Genomic DNA, 24,100 nt, shown 5'->3' on the forward strand with positions numbered 1-24,100 from the left:
ATACATGCTATTTTACTGAACATATGCTTTTCTATGTACAGGTTACATGTATTTTTGACATCTTTCTTGGCTGGAGAAAAGAACTGCAAAATTCAGAGAAATGATTTTTTTGGAAGAATGGCTGTTTCAGTTGACATATTCATTTGGAAAGTGCAGATTAGGTACATTCACCTTTAAATGTGAACTGAATCGAATTTAACCTCCATCCTTTCCGCTCCCTAACACTAATTCAGCCCTGGGGAGCATGTCTGCAGCTCACAGAAAAGAACGACGGGCACATGCAGGGCAAATTGCACAGCCCTCCTCTCCTCCCTCATGTGATTATAGTCTCATGGCCGTGAATGACCGAATACAACTTATAAATCGTACCAAGTCATGTTGCTCATCTGTGCACAAAACTGTAAAAATATTTTTCTTCCTCGCCATCATTTCAGCTAAAACTCTGGTTCATGCTCTTGCGCTCCCTTGCCTTGACAACTAAAGTTCTCTCTCGACTTCCCTTGTCACTTCCTAGTGATTTCTCTTCCATTCAAAACTCTGCTGCCAAAATCATTCACATTTCTCATCACAGAGACCCCGGGACGCTTCTCCTCAACCCCAAACAAAGGCTTCCCATCCTCTTCTGCATCTAAGGCAAGCACTTTGTCGTTATTACTGAAGTTCTTCATGGACTCTTCCCAGCCTGCAATTCTGCCAGTTTCACTTTTATATCCATGACTGGGACTTTCCTTTCTCCAAATGGTTGTTGTTTAGTCATTTAGTTGTGTCCGACTCTTCGTGACCCCATGGACCAGAGCACGCCAGTCTCCAAATCGACCACCCCACAACTGCCAAGAAGTATCCTGCTGTCTTACATTATTAAATTTCAACCCCTGCACCTCCACATGCCTAAAACTCAGCTCTACACAGCTGCATGGTACCACTTCTATCTTTCTCCAGCTCCCTCCTCAGAAACTATCTCTGAAGCATCTGACTTCACCTCTTGCTGTAGAACAGTGGCCTAAACATTTTCTCTGGGGTAGGTTCACTACTAAATATGAAAGACCACGTAAGATTGCTGATTGGGTGCCTGTAACTAGGGTTGGGAAAGCACCGAAGTGCTTGCCCTGAAAAACAATCGAGCCCTTTCAGGGAAAACAATTCAATTGGTTTTGCAAGCATTCGACAAGAATAGTTGCTTGGCTACAAGCATCAACAATCCCCAGTAAAAAAAAGATGCAATGAGATCATCATCTGCCACCAGCAAAGCAGCCTGCCAGGCCTTTCCTGGGTTCACTGGAACCCTCTATCAGCTGCTACCCTCTCCCCCTTCCTCAAGGCAAGGCTTTTCCCCCTCCCTGAAGATGGAGGGAAGACGAGCAAGGATGGCAGGAGTGGGGTGCCAGCTTGTTTGCGCAGGGCTATGCATGCTGCAAAATGCTGCTGCTCATTCAGGCTCCCCCACCGCACTGCATTCTTCTGCGTTTGTTTATGTTCGCTGCTGGTTATCCTTGCCCTTCCCATTCCTTCTCCAACCCCTCATTTCTCAATAGGAATGGACAAATCCATCAGTTTTTGGTTCTCTCAGTTTCTGCTTATTTCCAGTTCAGATCTCCACATTTGCAATTTTTTTTTAAAGTCCTCATGAAAATTCATCAGCATTTATTGCACATCTCTCCTAATGTACTCCATTTTTCTATGCCACTTTGCTTGACACAGACATTTTTGCAAGCAATCTCCCCTAATATAATGCACTTTATATGCTATTTCCCTAATATATGTATTATTATGCATACTTGTTCCTTAAATACATTTCTTTTAAGCTGGAGAACTACATCACAAAAATCTGAGAAATGCAAATCCTAACCAAAGTAGATTTCTTCCCCATCCCTATTCGTCCCTACTTATTCCATGCCACATTTTTGTCTCCTCCTACTTTCAACATGTAGTTTGCAACTTTCTTGTGACAAGGGGTCAGTCTTTTTGCTTTTGCCAAGTCTGTAAAGTGCCATGCACATGGGATTTAATAGTATTTTAATAACCACAGCACCACCAAACATTGTGACTAGCCTTAAGAGCCAAGTGGATATAGCAAGAGCTCCTTCCCTACCTTTCACTGTTCTTTTTACCACTAGATGAACTGCTTGTAGATCCAGCTCGATTGCGGCTGATTTTGGAATCTCCATAGCTTTCCCTTCGGCCTCCAGGAGATACACGCTCAGCTGAGTTGGTTCTTTTGACAGTGCTAATAGAAAAGGAAGCATACCCAATTATAAAAAATAATACATTAGTCTGAGTCTACATGTCAAGCTCTTCAGAAGTACAATCCCCAAACAGTAATCTATGGTGAGCTGAAATTATTAATCCTTTAAAAAAAAGAAGAAAAGAAAGAAACATGGGCAAACATGCAGAGGTTTATATTTCACTGTTTCAGGATGCATAACTTTTAACAAAATAATTTATAAACATAAATGCAAATATAGGACCACATCCTGGTCTCAGTCCTTCTCAGGGATGCACAAGCATCCCAAAATTCCATGGGGAAAATGTAGAATCCGTGTGAGTGTGTAGAGGGTCTTCTCCCCAGCAGAAACTGATACACATGGCATCATTTTCCCACTGGGGGTGCTGGGATCTGTTATCACAGTTCCAGACCTTCAGAAAGTATGCTTCACAAACGATCTGGAGGACTGATCATCACCTTTCCCATCACCAGAGACATGTTGCTTGGCTCTTTGAGGAAAGGAAGTTATAGAGGTGGGGGAAGTGGTTTCCTTCATACTTTGTTTCATGTCTTAACAGGTCATTTGCCTTTTTCATTAACAGGTAGTCTGTAAAATAACAGAACTGACTTGACTCTTTTGGAATGTTTTGTACTTTCAGTCTTGTTGTTTATTATTAATATGTTTAGAACTAAAAGGAAGACTGAATCAAGCTCACCTGGAACCTACTTGCAATCAATGGAACAGGGGCACTCACTTCTGCCATTTTTGGTGACATCTCTAGTCATGCCGATACAACGTCAACAGGCATGTTACGTAAGAACATATAACATATGGATCTATGGTTCTAAGTATTTTTACCTGAAACTAAACTCAAGTTAAATGTTTTGTGCCGTAAGTCATTTAACTGGGTTTAGTTCAAGGTCATACATATTTCAGTCATGGTTCAATATTTTTCGCTGAAACATAGTCATATTTTTAATTGGCTGAAATATATCAACACTTTAGATTGCTCTCATTAGGGCAATTGAGACCACGATGCAATGACCCATGCAACGCACTCTTCAAGCTCAGTAGGACTTTGGATTTCTGTTTTGAGAACAGCGGTTATTTCCTTTAGCAAACCGGTTTGGAAAATGGGGAGAAGTTCCAAAAACAATTCACAATGCTGATTGGTAGTAGTCAAATTCCTCTTCGGGTACCCAAAAGTTTCCAGACAAATGAACTGAGAAGGCCTTACATATGGTATAAATAAAGAATATATAAACTAGATAAACCTTTACAGAATTGGTCAGAGAGCTTCCCTGGGTTTTGCCCTTGTGGGATAGCTCAGCAATGGCACCTTTGGGTTTTCCTCCCATACATTTGCATCTAGGACTTGGATTAAAAAACCGCAAACAGATTCAAAGCGGCTTCAAAGCCAGCAGCAGCACAAATTCCTGTAGGAGAGGGCTATCAATGGCTCCCAGTCATGACGGCTGCTGTTCTACCCCCACAAATGAAGGCAGCCATGCTTCTAAACAGCAGCTGCTGGAAACCATGGGAGGGAAGAGTGCTCTTGGGATCATGTTCTGCTCACTGATTTCCCACCCAGCATCGAGTTGGCCATTGTGAGAACAGGATGGTGGATTAGACGAGCCATTGGCCCGATTCAGCAGGTTATTCTTATATTCTTATCTTAACAAGCACAGTTTTCATTGCACATAAAATGTTTGCATGTAAAGGCATTCGGATCAGAAAGAAATCCTCACCAAGAAGCAAGAAACGTTAGTATAGGAACGTTAGTACAGAAACAGAGGAAACAAAGTTAATACTCCTTAAAATGTAATATGAAAAGTGCTGGTTATGGGAACTTCCTTTTTCTTTCTTTCAACTACTCAAGCTTTCACTTATTACTACAAATACATACTACTGGTGATGCAAACTGCTAATTTCATTATGAATGATGGGAGACAGATGGACTAACGAAAATGACATATTACAATACTAGTAAGAATTCCCTCACCTTAGAGCAGTTTTTTTCAGTTTGCATGCATTGAGAAGACTCACAGACCTGCTTAATCCATGAATGAGAAGTGCATAAACAAAGCAGAATAAAAGTGAATGCAGTAAAAATAAGAATGTACAGACAGAGAACATTCATATAAAAAAAAGTTAAAATACAAGACGTATACATTTTTCATGCAATCAATATACAATCCTGCATATTATGTGAAGCAGAATTAAGGAACTAAATCATTTAACAAGTTCCTTGTTCAGCTACCTTGATTGTTCAAGCTAACCGATAAACGTAGCACCTTGAGCAAAAGATTCTGAGAGCCCCACAGAGAGTTTGCAAAGCACTTTAACACATTAAGCAATGCTTTCTGTATGTAGACATCTCAGGATCTTTTGGTTTTAAAAGTTAAACAAACAAAAAAACAAAACTGGTGAACACAGCCAGCAGTAATCAATGGAGGACAGACAGCAAACTCAATACTAGAGCAGTAAAAGGTTGGGGGGGAGACAAGGAGGACAGTATAAGTTATACGCACAGACAGACATAGAAATAATGAATGGTGGTGTATAATTATTTGAAATGCCAGACATTCAAAATATCTTCACAGTATGTCAGGCTAGAAAGGAAGCAAATACTCTCCAATCATTCCAGCTAAAGACAGAATTCAGGTCACTGGGGGGGGGCGTTAGATGAAAAGGGGGGCAACCATACACAGGAGTAAGTTTTTAAAGAATCAACAGCACACAGGGACACGGGTTTTTTTTTACCTTGAGTAAATTTCTGTATGATCAGTATAGTTCATATCAAGGGACAGTTGACATTGCTGTTTTCTAGGAACATAAACCACCATCTCTTCTCGAATTTAGCATTATTTAAGTAAGAGGGAGGCAAATGCTGTATTTGTATGACTTTGGGGATTTTAAGTTTGACCCTCTGTGGACCAACACATTTTTTTCCTCGTATAAATACATAAGAAATTATTTACATTTTGGGGTTCCTTTGAAGACAATAATTTCTTTCATATTTATGTTGAATACTTTAGTTATATTATTTCCTTAAGATCACTCTAGTTAACAGTGCTGTCCCTTTTTCTTTTCTGGCCCAGTGTAGGCAATACTCCTGTTAGTTTCCCCTAAGAACCACATGCCACACTCTTGAGGGTATTGACGGGGGCAGATTGGACCCACCCAGGGATTTCTTAGGGTGCTGAAGGCTCAAACTACATATCCTACCTGCTGGACCTGTAAAAGTTGGCATACATGATGTTCCATCTCCCACCCTCCCATTTTGCACGCTAAATAAGTGAAGAGGAGTATAATCATGCAAATTCCTCCCCCTCCGTCACAGCAGCTGGCAGATGCTTCCCCATAGTTGGATCCCAAACCATGGAAGAGTGTGCATGCATGTGTGTGTGTGTGTGAATGTGGTGGGTACGTTTGGGACTGCACCATGTGGAAGTGGCTGCTATACTAGTTAGGGGGTGTGTGTGTGTGTGGGTGTGTGTGTGTGTGTGTGTGTGTGTGTAGGTGTGTGAGAGCATGCATATGCTTCAGGAAACCTGAACTATGTGCAATCAAAGTAGCAGGCACCCAAGACTGCACAACCTGGCTGCCCCATGCAATCGCGTACTCCTGATACAGAGCACAAAACTCATAATTTTGAATACTGTAAAGACACCACGTTGGAGCCTCGATTTTCTTCCTCACACTTGGGCAACCAGAATAAGATCAGTTTTTGTGTTTTTCTGCAACTGGGTTAACAAACTCATGGGTGCTGGCAAAGAAACTGCAGTAGAGACATGTATCACAGAGAGGGCTGCATGTACTTTTCGTTACCTGCCCCGCAACCCCCACTTCCACACTAAAGCTGGATTGTGTGACATGCATAAATTCTGCATTTTCTATTTCTACTAATCTATGTCCTATGTGCAAGCCCAAAACATTCAAACCGAACGCAGCAAACAATCAGCTCCCTATCTCTTAGGTTAACATCCCACAAGATTGCTAAGAGACTAAAATGCCACTCTGAGTAACCTGAAAGGAGGCTGAAATACAGAATGAAGGCTAAAGTATTAAACAGAGACATCTTGGTCTTCCCGCCCCCCCTAATTCCCCCCCCCGCCCCACTTAATTTGTGGGTGGTGGGTGCAGGGGTTTTTTCCTTGCCTGTTTTGGGGTGGCGGTACTAGTGATTCTGAGCACCCCCACTTTTTCTTCTGCAAAATGGTACCCACAGCTGTTTTTCAGATTTCCAACGTGCCCGAAGATGTAATCTCTTTGCAATTAACTCGGCAGTTTAGCATCATTTCATAAGTCCCGTTATAGACCACAGGTGGGTCAGCCAAGTGACCTCCAGTTGTTGTTGGCTACAATTTCCATCAACCCTGAATACTGGCCATGTTGGCTGGGGAAGGTGGGAGTTGTAGTCCAAGAATGTCCGGGAAGCACCATGTTGGCTATCCCTGCAATAGACTATGGAACAAGGGAAGGGACGCCCAAGTGCTTAAGAGCACAGAATAAACATTTCCTGCAAACAGCACAAAAAAGAGAGAGAAGGAAACGGGCTTAGCATTGTCTCATTACATACTTGCTCCCAGAGGAATTAAGCATGGTTGTGATTGCAAACATTTATAACCTGTAACGATAATCACTTAAATAGCTTTGAATAAGAACTGAGTACTTAAAAACTGCCGTGCACATAGAATGCATGAGCACGCCAAATATTGTAGGGTTCCCCCCCACCCCTGCTGATTTAATGATGTTTTCTAGCCAAGTTACCTTTGCGCTGCCTAAGGTGACTAAATGAAAGCACCGCATCGATTCAAGCCGAGGTTAATAACACTTGCCTAGAGCCAACGATTTAGGAACGACAGGAAGTGTCATTATTACCCATGGGGCACTTCTCAACTCCCCATTCCTCTATTCAGATAAATTATTCAAAAGTGAAAACACGGTATATGATATCAGCTGTGATAAGAAGCGGCCTTGTACTCAGTCAGACCGTTGATCCGTTTACCTCACTATTATTTACTACTATATCAGCAGCAGTATACACAAGTACTATCAGCCACACTCCAGGGTTTCGGAACGTCAACACTCCCAGACTGTTAGCGCACATTTGGGTTGCACTTATCTGATTTTTCTGTGTGCTCTTTTGTGCATGCCTGACCACACAAGTGCTTTCAGTTGAACTCTGCCTTAATGTTTCCCATCCACACAGGTAAGCTGCGCTTGATGGGATACATTTGCACTGCGTGCTGTTGTCCCTGCTTCTCAATTACAGTCATACCTCTTGTTACGTTTGCTTCAGGTTAAATCTTTTCAGGTTGTGTCCCGCGGTGACCCGGAAATACTGGAAAGGGTTACTTCCGGGTTTCGCAGCTCGCGCATGCGCAGACGCGCAAAATGATGTCACGCGCATGTGCAGAAGCGCCGAATGGCCCACGCACGCGCAGACACAGGTTGCGTTCTGCTCATGTTGCGAAGGGGGCTCCGGAACGGATCCCGTTCGCAGCCAGAGGTACCACTGTACTGCTCTTCCGCCCTCCCAGAATTCCAGAAACCTGAGGTCCATTGTAGGCAAGCACACGGACCTGTGTACAGTGCTGTTTTTAATACAAGGTTTATATATATATATTACTACACACACACACACACACACACGTGTGTGTGTGTGTGTGTGTGTGTGTGTGCGCCAGACTTGTAAAAAACAGCTGATTAAAAGCATAAGTAGTGTGTGCCAGGGCCAACACTAGCCAACCAAGGAGCACCTTGCCAGCAGAAGGAGGGGGTGCGGTGACAGATGGCACTCAGCAAAATGTCACCACATATGAAAAAAAAAGAAGCTTGCCACACAATGTGCTTCGATTGAGTAGCATGCAAGTTTATGATGTACTCCCCCCCCTTTACCACATTAAATTGGGGGGGGGGAGAGAGAAGAGCAGGTTGCCACTTGGATGAGGACAACATTGTGTGGGCAATGCAAAAAAAAAAAAAAAAGCATATATGCACAAATACGCTTTAAACTGCTTTGTGAACATCACCTTAGCCAGAAGTATTTCCCAGGGAAAAAGTGAACCTGGAACCTTTTGTATTTAAAGCAAGGTACTCTACCACTGAGCTCATCTCCAAATCTTGTGATAGACAAGATTGAAAACATGGAAGTATTCTCAATGTTACAATCTATAGCAAAGCTTCAACTGTGGAGGACTTTGCACAAGGAGTTTGGCTGTCTTAATTCTGGAGGACCATGTAATATATTACAAATTAACAGGCACAGAGCATTTACCCTTGGTGTGCCCTATAAATGTGCAAAGTGGATGCATTTGTTTATTTCACCATCTGTACAAGCTGCAGGGAGTTGCTGTTAGCTTTGGCTCTGCACCCCATGGCTGAATCTGCAGTCTCTGAAGCTTCCCTGACTCTTAAAGAGATTTTAGGGGGAAACGACATTTGCTGTTGCTCAGAGGGTCAGAGCAAGGTGAACATACTTTTCCTTCCAATCTTTGTATTTAAGATATAAAAAGGCTATTTATGGATGTAGATATTTATAGGAATTTGTCCAGGTTAGTGTCAATAATTCTGTTTTACTATTACCATTTGAAGTTATTTCCTAACCCACTGTGTGCACACAAAATATTATGAATAGTGTATTGGCTAACACACAACTTCATAAATAAAGCTGAAGTTAAAAATAAGTTGTTGTTTTCTGAAATGCATGTTTTGCTGCATCTGTCTTTGTATATTCTACTATCATTCCTCTAAACCATAGGTAGGCAAACTAAGGCCCGGGGGCTGGATCCGGCCCAATCGCCTTCTAAATCCAGTCTGCGGACGGTCCAGGAATCAGCATGTTTTTACATGAGTAGAATGTGCCCTTTTATTTAAAATGCATCTTTGGGTTATTTGTGGGGCATAGGAATTTGTTCATTCCCCCCCCCCAAAAAAATATATAGTCCGGGCCCCCACAAGGTCTGAGGGACAGTTGATCGGCCCCCTGCTGAAAAATTTTGCTGACCCCTACTCTAAACCAACCTTTCTTAACTGGTGTTCTCCTTCCTGGCTGGCGCTGATGGGAAGGGACCATTTTACAGCCTACTGTAAACTAAAGTTCTTAGCATACACTTATATCTGCCTCTTTGACAAAGTGTTCTGAGCCTCAGAAAAAAATGTACCAAACAAGTGATGATGGCAAGGTTACAGAGAGACTCACTCCTAATAGATTCAGGTGGATTTGAAAGTGTAAGCATTGCCTGCGCCTGCATTAGTTACCAAAATTATTTCATTATTTGTAGAGTGTGAATGCTCACGTGGACTTTGCAACATGCTCTATCATAGTATGGCAGGTGCACAATGACTATGCTGATGAGTTCTTGATCTGACTTCATTGCCCATGGTAAGTTAGACTGGATGGGAGGGTCCAGTGTGTTAACACTACTCCTGCTTTTACAGACACAACATGCCTCATGAATCTGCCTCCCATTGCCTGCCATATTAGAGAAAGAAGCACCAACATGCATATGCATGTTCCTTTGTGCTGGCAAGAAACTTGAATCCTGTGGGGAATCACACATGCCTGTTTTACACCAGGGCAATTGTTACAGCACATTGCAGGCTCACTTTCTGGTTAGTATACCATCTCTGTGCTGTACAGACCCTCAACTCTCCCCCCACCACAGAGAATCCTTCATCTATGAATATCTTACTGTCATCCCAAAAGAAGCCCTGCTCAAAACACGACCACATTGCCAAGTGGCTTGGCACAGGAACCAAAGAACATTACAGTCACTTGCCACTCAAAGAAATCATTCGTTATTTAAAAATATATATACATTTCCAGATTAAAATATTGGGTAGAGGCTCGTCAAGCAACGTGGCAATTTAGCATAAGTGCTTTTAGAAGATATGACTGGGAATTGTAAAAGGATCTTTAAAAAGTACCCTTACACATGTGAACAGTGGGAAGAAAGGGTTGGGATTTTGATCTCACTATGCTTTCGAGGGACTTCACTAACTGCTTGTCATGGATGAAAATAAGCAGACTTCAGAAAATGAAAGTAATGGAAGAACAGGAACCGTAATTTTTTACAATTTGGAGGTAGAAAGAAAACTACTGGAGGAGCTACCTATCAAGCGTATTTGCTACTTTTGTTGGTTTGGTAAAGAAACAAAGGCACTCATTTTCAGAATAGATTACAAAATCCCTAAGTAGACATTTCCTGCTCTTAACCTCAAATTACAGAGGAAAGAAAATAACAGCCTAATTACGCGCTCCTTTAGAATTCTTGCAACAACATTAATCCTGATTAATTAATCTAGCATGAATAAAGTTGAAGATATTTCTACAAGGTTTCCAATTGTAATTTGGCTTAATTATCTAGAAATTTATCTCGAAAGTTTCACCCAGAGAGCAAAAAATACTCAGAGGAGCAGTTTTAGATGCTGAAGGCAGGCAGTAATATACATACACCAGATAGATAGATATTGAATACCTTTTTGCTGCTGGTGACACAATTTCTTTTCTGGTTCCTGATGGAGAAGGTAGAGAGCCACTGGGTTTCTTTGGTAGAACAGTTCCATTATTAACAGTAGTCTTTAAAGGCAGTGTTTGTACAAGGGGTCTTGCTGTTAAAAAAAGAAAAAGAGATGATCAAATAGAGGATTACAAGTATACAGTCTGTCTGATGGAAAAAATAAAGGGTTTGCAAATGTTTCTGTGTGTCTTCGTAGTTGAAGCTGCCCACATTGAGTAAGACCACTGGTTTATCGAGCCCAGTACTGTCTACAGAGACTGACAGCAGCTCTCAAGGGTTTCAGCCAAGAAGTTTCTCCCAGCCCTACCTGCTGACTGAACCTTGGACCCTATGCATGCAAAGCAGAACATTTACCACTGGGCTATGACACTTCCCCCACATTATGAGAAATAATGATTATTTCAGTCTACAATCAGGGTGCAAGTCAGTAGCCTTAGAAATTGCTTCCTAAACTTTAAACTGCAATCCTACATGCTCTGTGCACAGAAAGCAGGAAGTGGAGTGGGTCTTCACTGGGGGCTGTACAGGAGCCCCCAGCTCTAGACGGTGGCATAGCATGGTTTGCTAGATTCCAGGGCAGGCAGGTGCACATGCGTGCCAGGCGGGTGCGGAGCAGAGGGTGAACAAAGCCCGCCACACCAGCCCAACCCTCACCACTGCCAGAGCGCCACCCTGATTGGAACCCAGCGGGGCTATACTGTGCCATATGCCTACCCTAGTAGGGTGAAGCCTGGCTTGTCAATGCGGTCCTTGGATCATCCCAGCCTCATAAAGTGGTTCAGGTCTGACAGGATGGCATGAGAAGGATGCAGCAGCCATGCCCCCTTCAGTCCCAGCCTCATCAATGAGATCAGCTCATTTCTCAAGCAACTGCCCGACTTTTCCTACTGAAAATCTCTGGGGCACAAGCCTGGGCAGTATGTATGGAGACAACAAGACCCCCCTTTCGGCCTCGCTGTTGTGGTCCAAAGGAAAGCAGAACAGTACATCTGCTTAGCGGCAAAAGTTGCCGGAAGGAGGTGTACAAGATTTGTGTAAGGTTTACTCCTTAGTCGTTTCTTCTCCCAAACATGTCCCTCAGAAAGTAATAATGAACAGAGTTTACCTAATAAAATTTTGTTAAGTGAACTGTCATTCATAGATCTGATTCATCTAGAAAATGAATCATTTTTCAAAGCATGTACCAGGATATATACTAGATTATCAGTATTTCATGCCTCACCTTCTGAGACATCAGAAAAGAAGAAAAATGATGTGGTCAACCTTCAAGAGTGCTGCAGCCACAAATACATAGGTCTTTCCATATATGGAATGCTGAACAAGCTTTCTTCATATACTATGCATGACACTGTCGGGTACCTTAGGAAAAGGAACACTTTCCTAGCCAGAGCATGCTTCAGATAGACTAAACACTTCAAAATCAAACTGCAAGTTTGATCAACTGTATACCATGAAAAGTTCAGACCACAAACTGCTGTCAGATAATTCCAAGGATTCAATATACTTGACTGGTCCGAAAAATATCAAAATTATTGCAACATTTGCTCAGGTCTAAGGAGTGAATTTGAGAGGGAATGTTTGAAATCGATACCTTTGGTAGGTCCTTTCTTGTTCTGCATGGCCTGTTGCTCCTCAGTAATGTTCAAGCGCCTAACAACATCTGCCAGAGCAGACTTGAGCAGCTGGATGTCATCTTCCTGCATCTGAACACGTTGCTCCAGCGAAGCAATGCGGTCTGTCACCTCCATGCTGCTAGCGGCAGAGGCACTGTCATCTAAAAAGAATATTTTAGAAAGATGGGGTTTTATTTTGGAAATTTGTCATGAGGTATAAGGAAACATCGTCATCTGAGAACTTTTACTAAACATACAAACTATTTCCCCACTATTATCAATGTTAGGATTCAATTGCAGCAGGTTGTTAGAAGCCAAGCTAAATTTTAGATCTTAAAAACCTACAAAATCAACCAGAGTTTTGTTCATTGTATCGTACTTTGCTATGCAGAACTTTTATTTTCAAAGGAGAACTAGATTGCAACAAAGAAGTCAATCCAGCATCACTTCTCTTTCTTTTAAGGTGTAAAAGCAGGAAATCTACGGCATGACATGAAATGACAAAATGAAATGAAAAACTTTACAGCAAGGTATTTTTCACCTTGGTCAAAAGTCAACACAGTACATGTTCAAGAGCTCAATACAAAAGCAAACAAAACATTAAAACATGGCTATTTTTATATAGGAACAGTTATAGTAAGATTTTGGAGCAACCTTACTGACCCCCAGTTAGTCATCAGGGTTTGATACTAAAACAGGCCCCAATGATTGAAATGTGAAGTAAAAGAAAATTCCTCAGCCAAAGCTAATTGCATTTAGAAACCGCCATGGGGCTCAGCAGCAGATTATTTTGCAATATAGCTGTACAGTGGTACCTCGCAAGACGAAATTAATTCATTCTGCGAGTTTTTTCGTCTTGCGAATTTTTCGTCTTGCGAAGCACGGATTCCCTGGGTATTAACGGTTTTAAGAAAAAGGAAACAAACTCGCAAGACGTTTTCGTCTTGCGAAGCAAGCCCATAGGGAAATTCGTCTTGCGAAGCAACTCAAAAAACGAAAAACTCTTTCGTCTTGCGAGTCTTTCATCTTACAAGGCATTCGTCTTGCGAGGTAGCACTGTATGAGGTATTAATCCCAAAATTAAGATTTAACAGGCACTTTGGCATTCATATAAGATTCCACAGACATGAAGCATGCCTTGAAGAGACATAAGGTCTACACTGATCTAATAAGCTTGTACTTTAACTCAGCTGGAAGTAACAAGAATTAGCATATTGGACAGACAACCCCATCACAGACTGGATGTAAAACATCATAAAACAAACTCAACTTAGCAAGCATCCTTCTAAATTCAATATGACTTTACATAGTTCCAGTCAATGAGTTTGACTGGAATTTGCCCCCCCCCCACTTCAGCAATTCCATCAACAGTGGTCCCTATGCACTTGACTCTTCCTAATGCATCTTTCACAGCCTTCTCCTTGTACACAGCAAAAATACAGACACAAGCATGGGTTAGATTCAAAATTTACTTCGAAATGAAATACATCAGTATTGTCAATTTAGCCCCCTTCCCTAATTCCTTGACACCAACAGCCTCTGCAAAAATGGCTGGGGTAAAATACAACACGGGGGGGGGGGGCGGGCGGTACTTTGTGCTAGGTCAACCCTTTATACTAAATATTTGGGTGGGCATGAAGCTCACATACATCCAACATTTTTCATTCCCAGAACAGAAGTTGTGCCAGTGTGAAGTTAAGCTGTGGTGGTGGCTCAGCAGACATATAACTTTTTTAAGGGCGGTGCAGCGCAAATGCAGGTCTATAATGAGAAATAAATTTATTATAAGAACTGAAGCCAGACAGCAGCTACTGAAAACAATGAGACAGCAATACAGGTTATGTCTGAGTCCTGTCCAATACATTTTAACGCTATCCCTTCTCCTCCCTTCTGTTCTTGTACTTATCTTCATAAGTTTCACCTTTGTGCATCGTTCCTCCTAGATTTGCATGCATTAGGAATCCTCCCCCAAAGAACTATACTTTGGGAGCGTCTCCACCCCCATCGTTCAGCCTGGACACTGAGGTCCAGCGCTGATGGTCTTCTGGCGGTTCCCTTGCTGTGAGAAGTGAGGTTACAGGGAACCAGGCAGAGGGCCTTCTCGGTAGTGCCACCCGCCCTGTGGAACGCCCTCCCATCAGATGTCAAGGAAATAAAAAACTATCTTACTTTTAAGAGACACCTGAAGGCAGCCCTGTTTATGGAAGTTTTGAATGTTTAATGCTGTTTTTCATATTCGGTTGGAAGCCAAATATGGGCGGGGTATAAATAATAATAATAATAATAATAATAATAATAATAATAATAATAATTATTATACTGCAGGAACCTTTGAGGGAACTATGTCTCCAATGAGCCACCAAGTCCAGACACACTGTTGCATTGCTACAAGTGAGTCACTAGGATGTTCAGGGGGAAAGAACATCCTCCCCACTTTTTGCACACACCACTCCAGGAAAAGAGGAGGGTTGTTTGGGGGATAAGATATGGCAGATGGGTAGGGAAGCATCCTCTGATCATAATCCAAAATGGGGAAAAAATTAATGGGTCCTAGAATCAAGCTCTCCTTCGGAGAAAGATTTTTAAGCACCCCAGAAGACAATTTCCAAGCAAAGCTGGGAGGAATTCAACATATTTCCTTGGAATAAATTCCAACTGTGTTCAACGACACGTATGTCCGGGACTGAAGCCTGAACGATAAGAGTCATATGATGTATGTATGTAAATTGCCTTGGGAGATCTAAGTGGAAGCCAATTCATAAGTTAGTAAACAATAAATAATATAGCAAGAAATATTCTTCAAATAACGTTTGAGAATGACACATGTTTATTTAAAAACCCACTAGAGAGGTGTGCCAGGTATCTCTGGATACACCATATAAGCTGTCAATAGCTGTAGAATGTCTTCATTTAAAAAAAAAAGTTTTTCAATTTAAATATTGCCTAGACAAATTTTTTAAAAATAGTATTTCCTGGCTTTTGTTTCACAGACATAAAGCACACGCTCTTAACATTTAGCTCATCGCTGAAGACCATATGTTCCCAAAAGAGTGTTCTGTATAAATGGGAATGCTCATCATGCTGCTCCTTTTCTTTCCCTGCTAATTAATCCATGATCTCACTGGAAAGATTCCGCATGACTCTCTCCAGGACAATACAGGGTGATTAATCCATCCCCACAGTACCTTCCAATTTTAAGCCATCTTGTCGCTGAACTGAGCAGGGCATGAAGATGTATCAGAAATGTGATACTAACAAAGGCTGTGCTCTCAACAAGCAGGCCCAGCTTATATATAATGGAGATAAAATCAAGGCTTTCGAAGAAAGGTAGTTTAGAAGAAATATCTTCCACTGCTATTTGAGCAGGAAGATAAATTTTAACTGCATACGGTGCTGTTCAGCGCAGGCAGAAAGAACACAAGTGCGAGAAAACTTTTTGAGCAGCCATCGGGAAACTAATATCTGCAGTAGCTAAACCTGTGGAATATTTACAGTATTCCAAGATGCCTCATTTCAAAAACGGGTCTCATGGCTACACAGGCCCAATAACAGGCAGACAGAGGAGACTGAACTATGGCATCTGTGGAAACTCAGGCTTTTTGTAGGAAACTCAGTATCATCCTACAACTCAAGGGTTATGGAACAGTTGGCATTTGATGAGAGTTGGAGTCTATCAACATCTAGAAGGCAATAGGTTCCCCATTGCTGCTACCACGACTCACTGAAGCCAACAGTTACCACTGAAAGTAGGCACAATGGACTGTGTGGACAAAATGGTTCTCTAAACAAGGGTGCCTGGTGTTTTTCTGCAGGGGAGGTCTCTCCTAATGTTGTCTGCAGCCCCTGTTTTTAAGTGCTCATGAAATGCACTCATCTGGGTCTTTAGTGTTGCTGCTGCAGCTTTCTGGAATCAGTTAGCAGGCAGATATGTTTTAACCGCCCATTTCACATCAGTGACTTCTACTCACGGGGGAAGGGAAATCCAGTGTTACTATCCCGATGCTAGAGAGAAGGGAGTTTACTTTAGGGCTGACATTTTCAGCTGTAGTGCTATGTATCCCATAATGCTTAGTTTCACCCAAAGTTCACACTGCTGAAAGTGATAAATAGTATAGATACAAAGGGTTGGATCCAAACATTTTGTTCTGTTCACACATACACCCCTCCTGTGGCTCTGCTCTAAGCCTCTCTTGAAGCTGCTTTTCACCACACAGAGCAGCTATTTGGCTAGTGTTACTCATGTACACATTAAGAAGGCCTTTAAAAGGGAAGAATGTCTTTGGATGCTCACTATTCAGACCACATTACATCTACCCTCTTCCATCTGCATGGGCTTCATGTTTAGGTCCAGGCCCAATTCAAGGTGCTATGAAACCCTAAATGGCTTAGGACCTGGGTACTTGAAGGACCACCTCCTCTTATATGAACCAGCCCATCAGTTGTGGAAATCAGAAGAAGCCCTGCTGTGTGTTCTGCTGCCAAGAGAGGCCCACTAGGCATTGACATGAAACATATGTGGGGGGGTTTTTTTATGGCAGCACCCAAGCTAGAGAGGTTTCTCTCAAGGAAAGATCAACTAACACTGTCTTTGATGGTTTTAGATGGGCAGCAAATGTCTTTTTATGCCACCAAACCTTTAACAGCTTTTAAATTGTTTGTTAAAAGACCTCATTGAAATGCAGGCTTAATGTATTATTTTTAATTGCTGGTCTTGGTTTTTGTCATATTGAGATACGCATCTAATGCTGTAAGCCACCTTGGGAGCCAAAGAATCCCACTGTTTAGGAAAGTATTTCAGTGTTTGGAGGACTACAGAGAAGTTAGGAGTACAAATACACACACACACACACACACACACACACACACGATTTTAGTTACGATTTTAGTTACTTCCGCTTGCAAAAATGTAGTTCTGAATAGACACTGCTGTTTATTCCTCCAAAAAGCAAAGCAATACATACACATGCACACACCTTTGTGCATAAGCCAACATCAAACTTAAGATATATCACCTAGCCCACTGTTTCCCAAACATTTCAAAATCAGATGCCCCAACTCTCAACTCAGAAACTGAATGCCGCAGCTAAAACCACTATGCTAATTCTCCCCCTCCAACCAGCTCCTACACATCCTGCTGCTGCATAATTTGTCACCTACTCCTACTCCCAAGGTGGCACAACTTGCATTTTGGGGAACCTTAAGCCCTGGCTCTTGAAAGGCCTATTCCCAATAAGACATGCAAGGTAGTTTATACCTTTCCTGAGAGTATCCCATGCCACACTCTTAAGAAATACCGACTACATCAAAATAGAACTACAAAACCCTATTAAATTTAAATCTATAGAAAGGGTGAACTGTGGAGCCTATATGATTTTTATGTAAACTATTTAAAAGGGAAGGGGGCAGAAGCATGGCATACTTAATTAGAAAGTAACAAATATCTTACCGTCATAATGAAGTACAATTAATATTTAAAGAGCCCCTTGAATAGCAGCCAAAAGTATGATTTCCTAGTGAAGATCCAATGGTTTAATTTAGAATTCTGAATGTTGCTTTATTCATAACTAAAATGCTTATCTTTTTCCTACTAGTTTTCTGAGGGAAGGATAGCTTAAGTATTAAATTCCCACACATGTTGATGCATGATATTAGCCTACAGCACTCAAAAGCATGTTTGTTCTTAAAAACCTGCAGTGAACTCTAAATGCAATGTAATCAATATGTAGGAATCAGTTAGAGTAGTAGTAGCATTCCTTCATTACATACATTTCTTCTGCAGTATTTAACAGACATGAATGAATTTCACTAGCTGTGGGGGGCTTGTTTCCTCCACTCCCCAACATTTAATTATTTGTATGTCATCAAATATTGGGGTTTTCTGTATAAGGGTTTTAGTTAACTATACAAAATACACTCACAAGTGAAAATACACTCACACATGTATATAAATACACAAAATGTTGTTAAGAGTTTGAGGGTGCCAGATCCCTCTAAATCTCTGGTTCCAGTACGTGTTAAAGGCTATTTAAGCCAGGCTACCTTCGTGTGTTCAGATGATCACCTACCTGATGGGCCATTAAGGAAAGGGGGCTCTGTGAGAGATTACAAATGTTTGGGGCTCCTTCAATGCAGAGTTAGTTAGAAGACAAATGAAGAGCTGGGAGTTAAGGGAGTAAGAAGCTGGATGCAAAAAGCAGCAAGCTGGAAAGCCAGAGAGTCTGATTTCTGTTTGATTTCTGATTGAATCCAAGGCTGCAGCCAATGCCAGAATTAGGGCAATGCAGGCGGTTTCCCTGCACAGGGCGACAAGCCCATGGAGTCCAAAACAGAAGGCAAGAAGGAGGAGGAGAACTTGAAAATAAGAAAGGAGGGCCAGATTTTGTCCTTGCCCAGGGCGACATATTATCAAAGTCTCTCTCTCTCTCTGTAAATATATATATTGCATATATGTGTAAATAAACCATGTATATTAAGGATACCACGGTCTCCGCTGTGCCTCATTTCCAAAAGGAAACACGGAGCCTGGGTAAGTGCCTGGAATCTTGTACAGTTTAGAGATTAGGGCGCCATGCAGCAATATTATCACATGTGATGTAGCCAGACTTAAGCATCTTTTTATGAGTTTCAAGAGAAGAGTTAAGCACCTGCTTTTAGCACACACACACCCGCCACCCCATATAAGCAACAAGTCTATTAAAGTACTTTACTTTGGTTTAATCATGTATGTGGAATTCTGTTCTTAAGACCAAACCAGACAAAATGCTAAACACATCACTTGGAAGTTCCATCTTTGTTTTTTGCTTTTGTTTTTCATACTTAATAGCAACCTTGGGAGGACATGATTTTTATCAGGGTTGTGGTGTACAGGGTTGGGTTGGTTATCCCTGTCCTCTTCCACCACAACACTGAAGGATTCCTCAGACTTCAATGGGGGAGAAAGAGGTCAATATTTTCACTATGATCCCATATCCTGTAACTGCTACTAACTGTAAAAAAAAAACATTCGCAAACAACCAAATATGCAAATTCAAGTGATGCATTTAGCATTGCCTCTAGTTTGGCCCTAAAATGTAAACATTTAGAGAGAATATGCTGTTTGTGATTCCTACTAAGGAAATCTTTCCATCTAAAAACAAAAGAAACCTGGCGATGCCTGACAACAATCTAGCAGGCAACGATAATAGACATTTCTTGTGTTTGGTCAACTTGGGCAGTAGACCTTCCCTCCCATATCAAAACCAACATTTGCTGAAAAAGCTGAATTACAAGTTTTTTGGCAGCCAACAATAAAGACACGTCTTCCACTCCACTTTATATGCCGAGAGAAGCTTCTGGATCCCCACTGCGCTAAATAATTCAGCAACACTGGCAGTTAACTGAATATATACTATGAAGTACCGTATTTTTTGCACCATAACACTCACTTTTTTCCTCCTAGAAAGTAAGGGGAAATGTCTGTGCGTGTTATGGAGGAAATGCCTACGGGTGGCATGCCTACGGATTTTCCTCCTCTAAAAACTGCGTGCGTGTTATGGTCGGGTGCGTGTTACAGAGCAAAAAATACGGTATATAATAATTTTAAGTTATACTAGCTTTAGGAAATGTCTCCAAGCCAAAGTCCAAAATGATCTAAATATCTAATCTTTCACAAGATAAACTGACTTTTTTAAACACACACACACTTGCCTATGTGGAACCTGATAGTCGATGATTGATGGTTACTTTAAAGAAAAAGCTGTTAGGGCTACATTCAGTTAAACTGTTATGCTAGGAGAAGCCATCACGACAACTCCCAGTAGCACAAGGGGACTTCCCCTTCTCCCCAAATCTTCTCTGGAGGATAGGAAGAACCCCCAGAACAGCGGGCAGGGGCAGAAGAGGGACGATTGTTCTGTTGGGTCAAGCAGAAATGCTTGCGCTGACAGTACCATCTTCTTAGTGCTACACTGAATACAACCCTTAGGCTATATAACTTTCATGTTTTGGAAAAGGGATAGGAATGTCAGAAAAATGCAAAATTTTACCAATGTATTTGCCTGGTGTGATATCAGAATGTCTCCCACAGGCCTGGTACCGGAAGTGACCAAAACTTTTCCAATAGTTTAAATGTGCCTCTGCCTCTGCGTGGTTTCTATTTTGAAACAAGAGTCAGGTCTTGTCTTTCATGACCCCATTCTGCATATACCTGGCATGTTCCCAGGCCACACTTCTTGCTTCCATATGGGGCATCTTCATATGAGGGTTTTGCCTTATCAAATAAACGATGTGTTCAGCCATTCATTCTGGACTGTCAAGGACTATGGAGCTTAAACAAGATACCTCTTGGTTAGAGGCTGTTCTAATTAAGTGAGGCTGTGCACTCAAACCTGAGATCTCTTCCAGTACAGAAAGAGTCTACAGAAAATGTGCAACATCAGCCCCTGTGCCTGGCAAGCAGACCAAGAGCTCTGGATTGAGAAGATCTCCTATATTAGGAGTGTGGATTTCTGCCCTTACTTGTTCATCAGAGGAATGCTAGCTGACCTTCAGACTCCAGATGTTTCCAGTTTTCTGCTGCTTCCAGCTTCTCCACAGGCTCCAGGTCTAGATTCAAGTATCTCCAGCCTAGTCCTGACAAGAGTCATTCCAGAAAAAAAGCCTTCAAGTACTTGCTACCGTTGCTTGCTACCGTATCCGTTTTCCAGTGTTGCATTTATTTTGGAGCGTTTGGGAAACTTGGGTTTCCTGGACCCTCTTTAGTATTTAATCAATGTTCCACTGTCACATGTACTGCAGTTATACATTTGACTCTGGTAACTTCTGAATTAGTTGCATGTGGCATTGCTGGTCAGTGACTGTATGCATCTCCTCTGGTTAAGAACACATTTCTTTACCATTTGCTATGTAAAGAATACATGGATTGACTCCAGGTGAAGGGCAGAGAATCTAGCACATAAATGTTTTAATAAGTAACTAAATATAGGTCATTACAAAAAATGGTGTAATGCTCCTCTGTGCTCACGTTCTTCATTTTCACGGCTTGACTACAGAAACAATCAACTTATCTTTGCTTCGCTCTCCAGTTTTCCTCTTTCCCATGCACAGCTCTGCATTGTTTATGCACGCCAACACACAAGAGTGCTTCCAGATGGGTGTTTACTAGTGCTCCTCACGCTAGTTTTTCACAGTGTTCATACAATGTTGTTGACATCAAAATGCCTGCCCATTATTCCCCATTCCATTTAACTTCAGTTGACCTTTTGCAAGAAAAATCTGATAAGTAAAAGGGGGGGAAAGCCTTGCTGATTCTGTTGCAGTATCTCAACGGCCTGTTTGCAAATTAAGTTCCCATCTGGAAGCACACTTAACACTGCTATTTCAATACAGCCATCAGAAGAAAACACTTAGGTAACTAGGGACTCGTCCACACTTCCACTTGTCCCACTGCTTTCCCCCAGAAAACCTGCTCTTTAGAACTACAGTCATAACTTGTGTTCCATCTGCTTCATGTTACGTCTTTTTGCGTTACATCCCGCGGCAACCCAGAAGTACCGGAAAGGGTTACTTCCGGGTTTCGCCACTCGCGTATGCGCAGAAGCACTAAATCGCGCATGTGCAGAAGTGCCAAATCACGTCACACGCCTGCGCAGACACAATGCTTCGAGTTGCAGGCATTTCACGTTACGGACAGGCCTACGGAACGGATCCTGTCCATAACACGAGGTACCACTGTACTGGTTATGAACTTAATTCATTCCGGAGGTCCGTTCTTAACCCGAGACCGTTCTTAACCTGAGGTACCACTTTAGCAAATGGGGCCTCCCGCTGCCGCACGAATTCTGTTCTCATCCTGAGGTAAAGTTCTTAGCCCGTGGTACTACTTCCGGGTTAGCAGAGTCTGTAACTCGAAGTGATTGTAACCCAAGGTGTTTGTAACCCAAGGTGTCTGTAACCTGAGGTGTTTGTAACACAAGGTACCACTGTAAATCAGAGTAAACACCAACCAAATTGACTTTCACTCTGATTCAGCGGTAAACAGCAGGTTTTCCTGGACAGAAATATTGGGGCAAGCGGAAGTGCGGATGATCCCTTAATGAATGCCAAATCTTGGATCTCCTTGGCTCGTACAGAGAGGAAGAGAGTTCCTCAAGATCCAAAATGTTGATACTTCAAAAAAATTACCCAGCAGCTTGCCACTCATTGCCACAGCCATGCCACCGTGCACAGGTTGAAAAGACAAAGCCTCTCCTCTTCCCCAAGGGGAGGGGTTGTGAGCGGGTCTCGCTTCCCGCGCTTCGCAGGGGGGCATGGCTGGCACACAAGCCCCCTGCATCACTGAGAGTCCCTGGCCCACATCATGCCCATAGTCAGCCAATACGGCTACCGGGGGGGGGGGTTGCCGCTCTTAAGCGAGCACTGGGTGGTGGCTCAGCCTGTTTGTTTCCTGCACGCACGGATCTCCCTCCCTCCCTCCATTCTCGTGCATTCAACACCTGACCTTGATATGGACCTGGGTTGGTCACCTGTTGAAGGGGCCTGGTAGGAATTTTTTCCACTTGGCAGATTGGCACCAGCCACTTGGTTTTTCACCTACCTCGTAGCAAACTGTCACAACTTTGTAAGGTTTGGCGGTTAGGCATTGGAAAATGTGTTGTGTGTTGCAGGAGAGGTTGTGACCATCACCTACCCCTCCCTTTGAAGGGTATTCCGTTACAGGAATCTGGTGGTTGTGGTTCCTGTCCGAAGCCCAGGTGGTGGCTAGGGCCATTTGTATCAACAAGCTCCCCCTACAGGTTGTTAACCCTTGTGTGACTTCCTGCAGAGCGGGCAGGAGTCAAGTATAGTCGGTTCAGATCCAATGCCTAAGCCAATACCACTCACATTCTGTAACCAATAAAGTTGTGGCCTTTTTTAGCCCATTAACCTAAAATACTTGTGTCCATGCGTCTTATTTCATCATAAAGCGGGGGACGGGGCCTTGACTCACAACCAAGAGAAGAGATGGCACTCTTACTGAAGGAGACCCAAGCAGCTGTTCCTTCTACAATGGGCTGAACAGCATATTACTGGTGACCATTGGAAATTCTGGCCAGCATTCTTGACTTTCAGTGCTACACTCTGTCGCTATCAAATCAGCAAAGCACCTGCATAGTACTGGTACTATAAAGTAAAACTGACACACAGAGGACCTGTTGCATTCTCAGGCAAAGGCAGGCAAGCAGACATACACGTGCAGCAGCATTCCTGTGCCTCTCTCAAAAGAACAGGGATGGTCTATTTACAACACAAGATTTACTAGTTTAAGGTGGGAGAGCAGAAATTCTATCCGATATATTTTATCTGCACAATCAGAAAGAATCTGAGGAACCAAAAAGTAGTACTGTATTGAAAAATACGGCTTTTGAGCCATTTGGCCCAAAAATGGCAACTAGGCCTCCCACTTTGCCAACTGTAACCCTTGTTTAAAGAGCCATTTGGTGACTAGCGTGAATATATCTGATTTTCTGTCCGTATTCGAGATTCCACTTGGATTTTTGTTTTGCAATAAATCTCTTTGTAATTTTTCACCTGCACATTCAATTAGGAATCACCCACATTCACCCTAATATTCATAATATTAAGCTGGCGTGGTTTAAAATAAGTCTTCCTATCCCCCTCCCCCCAAAATATGAGAGCTGAGTAGTCACAGTAGCGTCATATAAACCTGCTTATAAATCTACGGTGAACAATGATTACTTAGGTGACAAATGAAAAATTGTAAAGCAACAGAAAACCC

The 24,100-nt window shown here is 42.3% G+C and overlaps 1 protein-coding gene across 5 annotated transcripts in view; it reads right to left on the reverse strand.

Annotated features, from left to right (window-relative positions):
• EML1 (EMAP like 1) overlaps positions 1-24,100 on the reverse strand; it is a 128,676-nt gene that overhangs the window by 35,703 nt on the left and 68,873 nt on the right. For 2 of the 5 annotated variants that reach the window (XM_053375220.1, XM_053375211.1), the window contains exons 2-5: positions 12,324-12,506; positions 10,691-10,823; positions 4,207-4,254; positions 2,090-2,224 (exon numbers count right to left, since the gene is read on the reverse strand). In XM_053375220.1, the coding sequence (XP_053231195.1) occupies positions 2,090-2,224; positions 4,207-4,254; positions 10,691-10,823; positions 12,324-12,506 (499 nt within the window). Of the gene's footprint in view, positions 1-2,089; positions 2,225-4,206; positions 4,255-10,690; positions 10,824-12,323; positions 12,507-24,100 lie in introns of those variants that run through there. The other 3 variants (XM_053375228.1, XM_053375237.1, XM_053375245.1) reach the window with 3 other exon arrangements.

This window comes from Podarcis raffonei, chromosome 1 (assembly GCF_027172205.1).
Source record: "Podarcis raffonei isolate rPodRaf1 chromosome 1, rPodRaf1.pri, whole genome shotgun sequence".
NCBI lineage: Eukaryota > Metazoa > Chordata > Lepidosauria > Squamata > Lacertidae > Podarcis > Podarcis raffonei.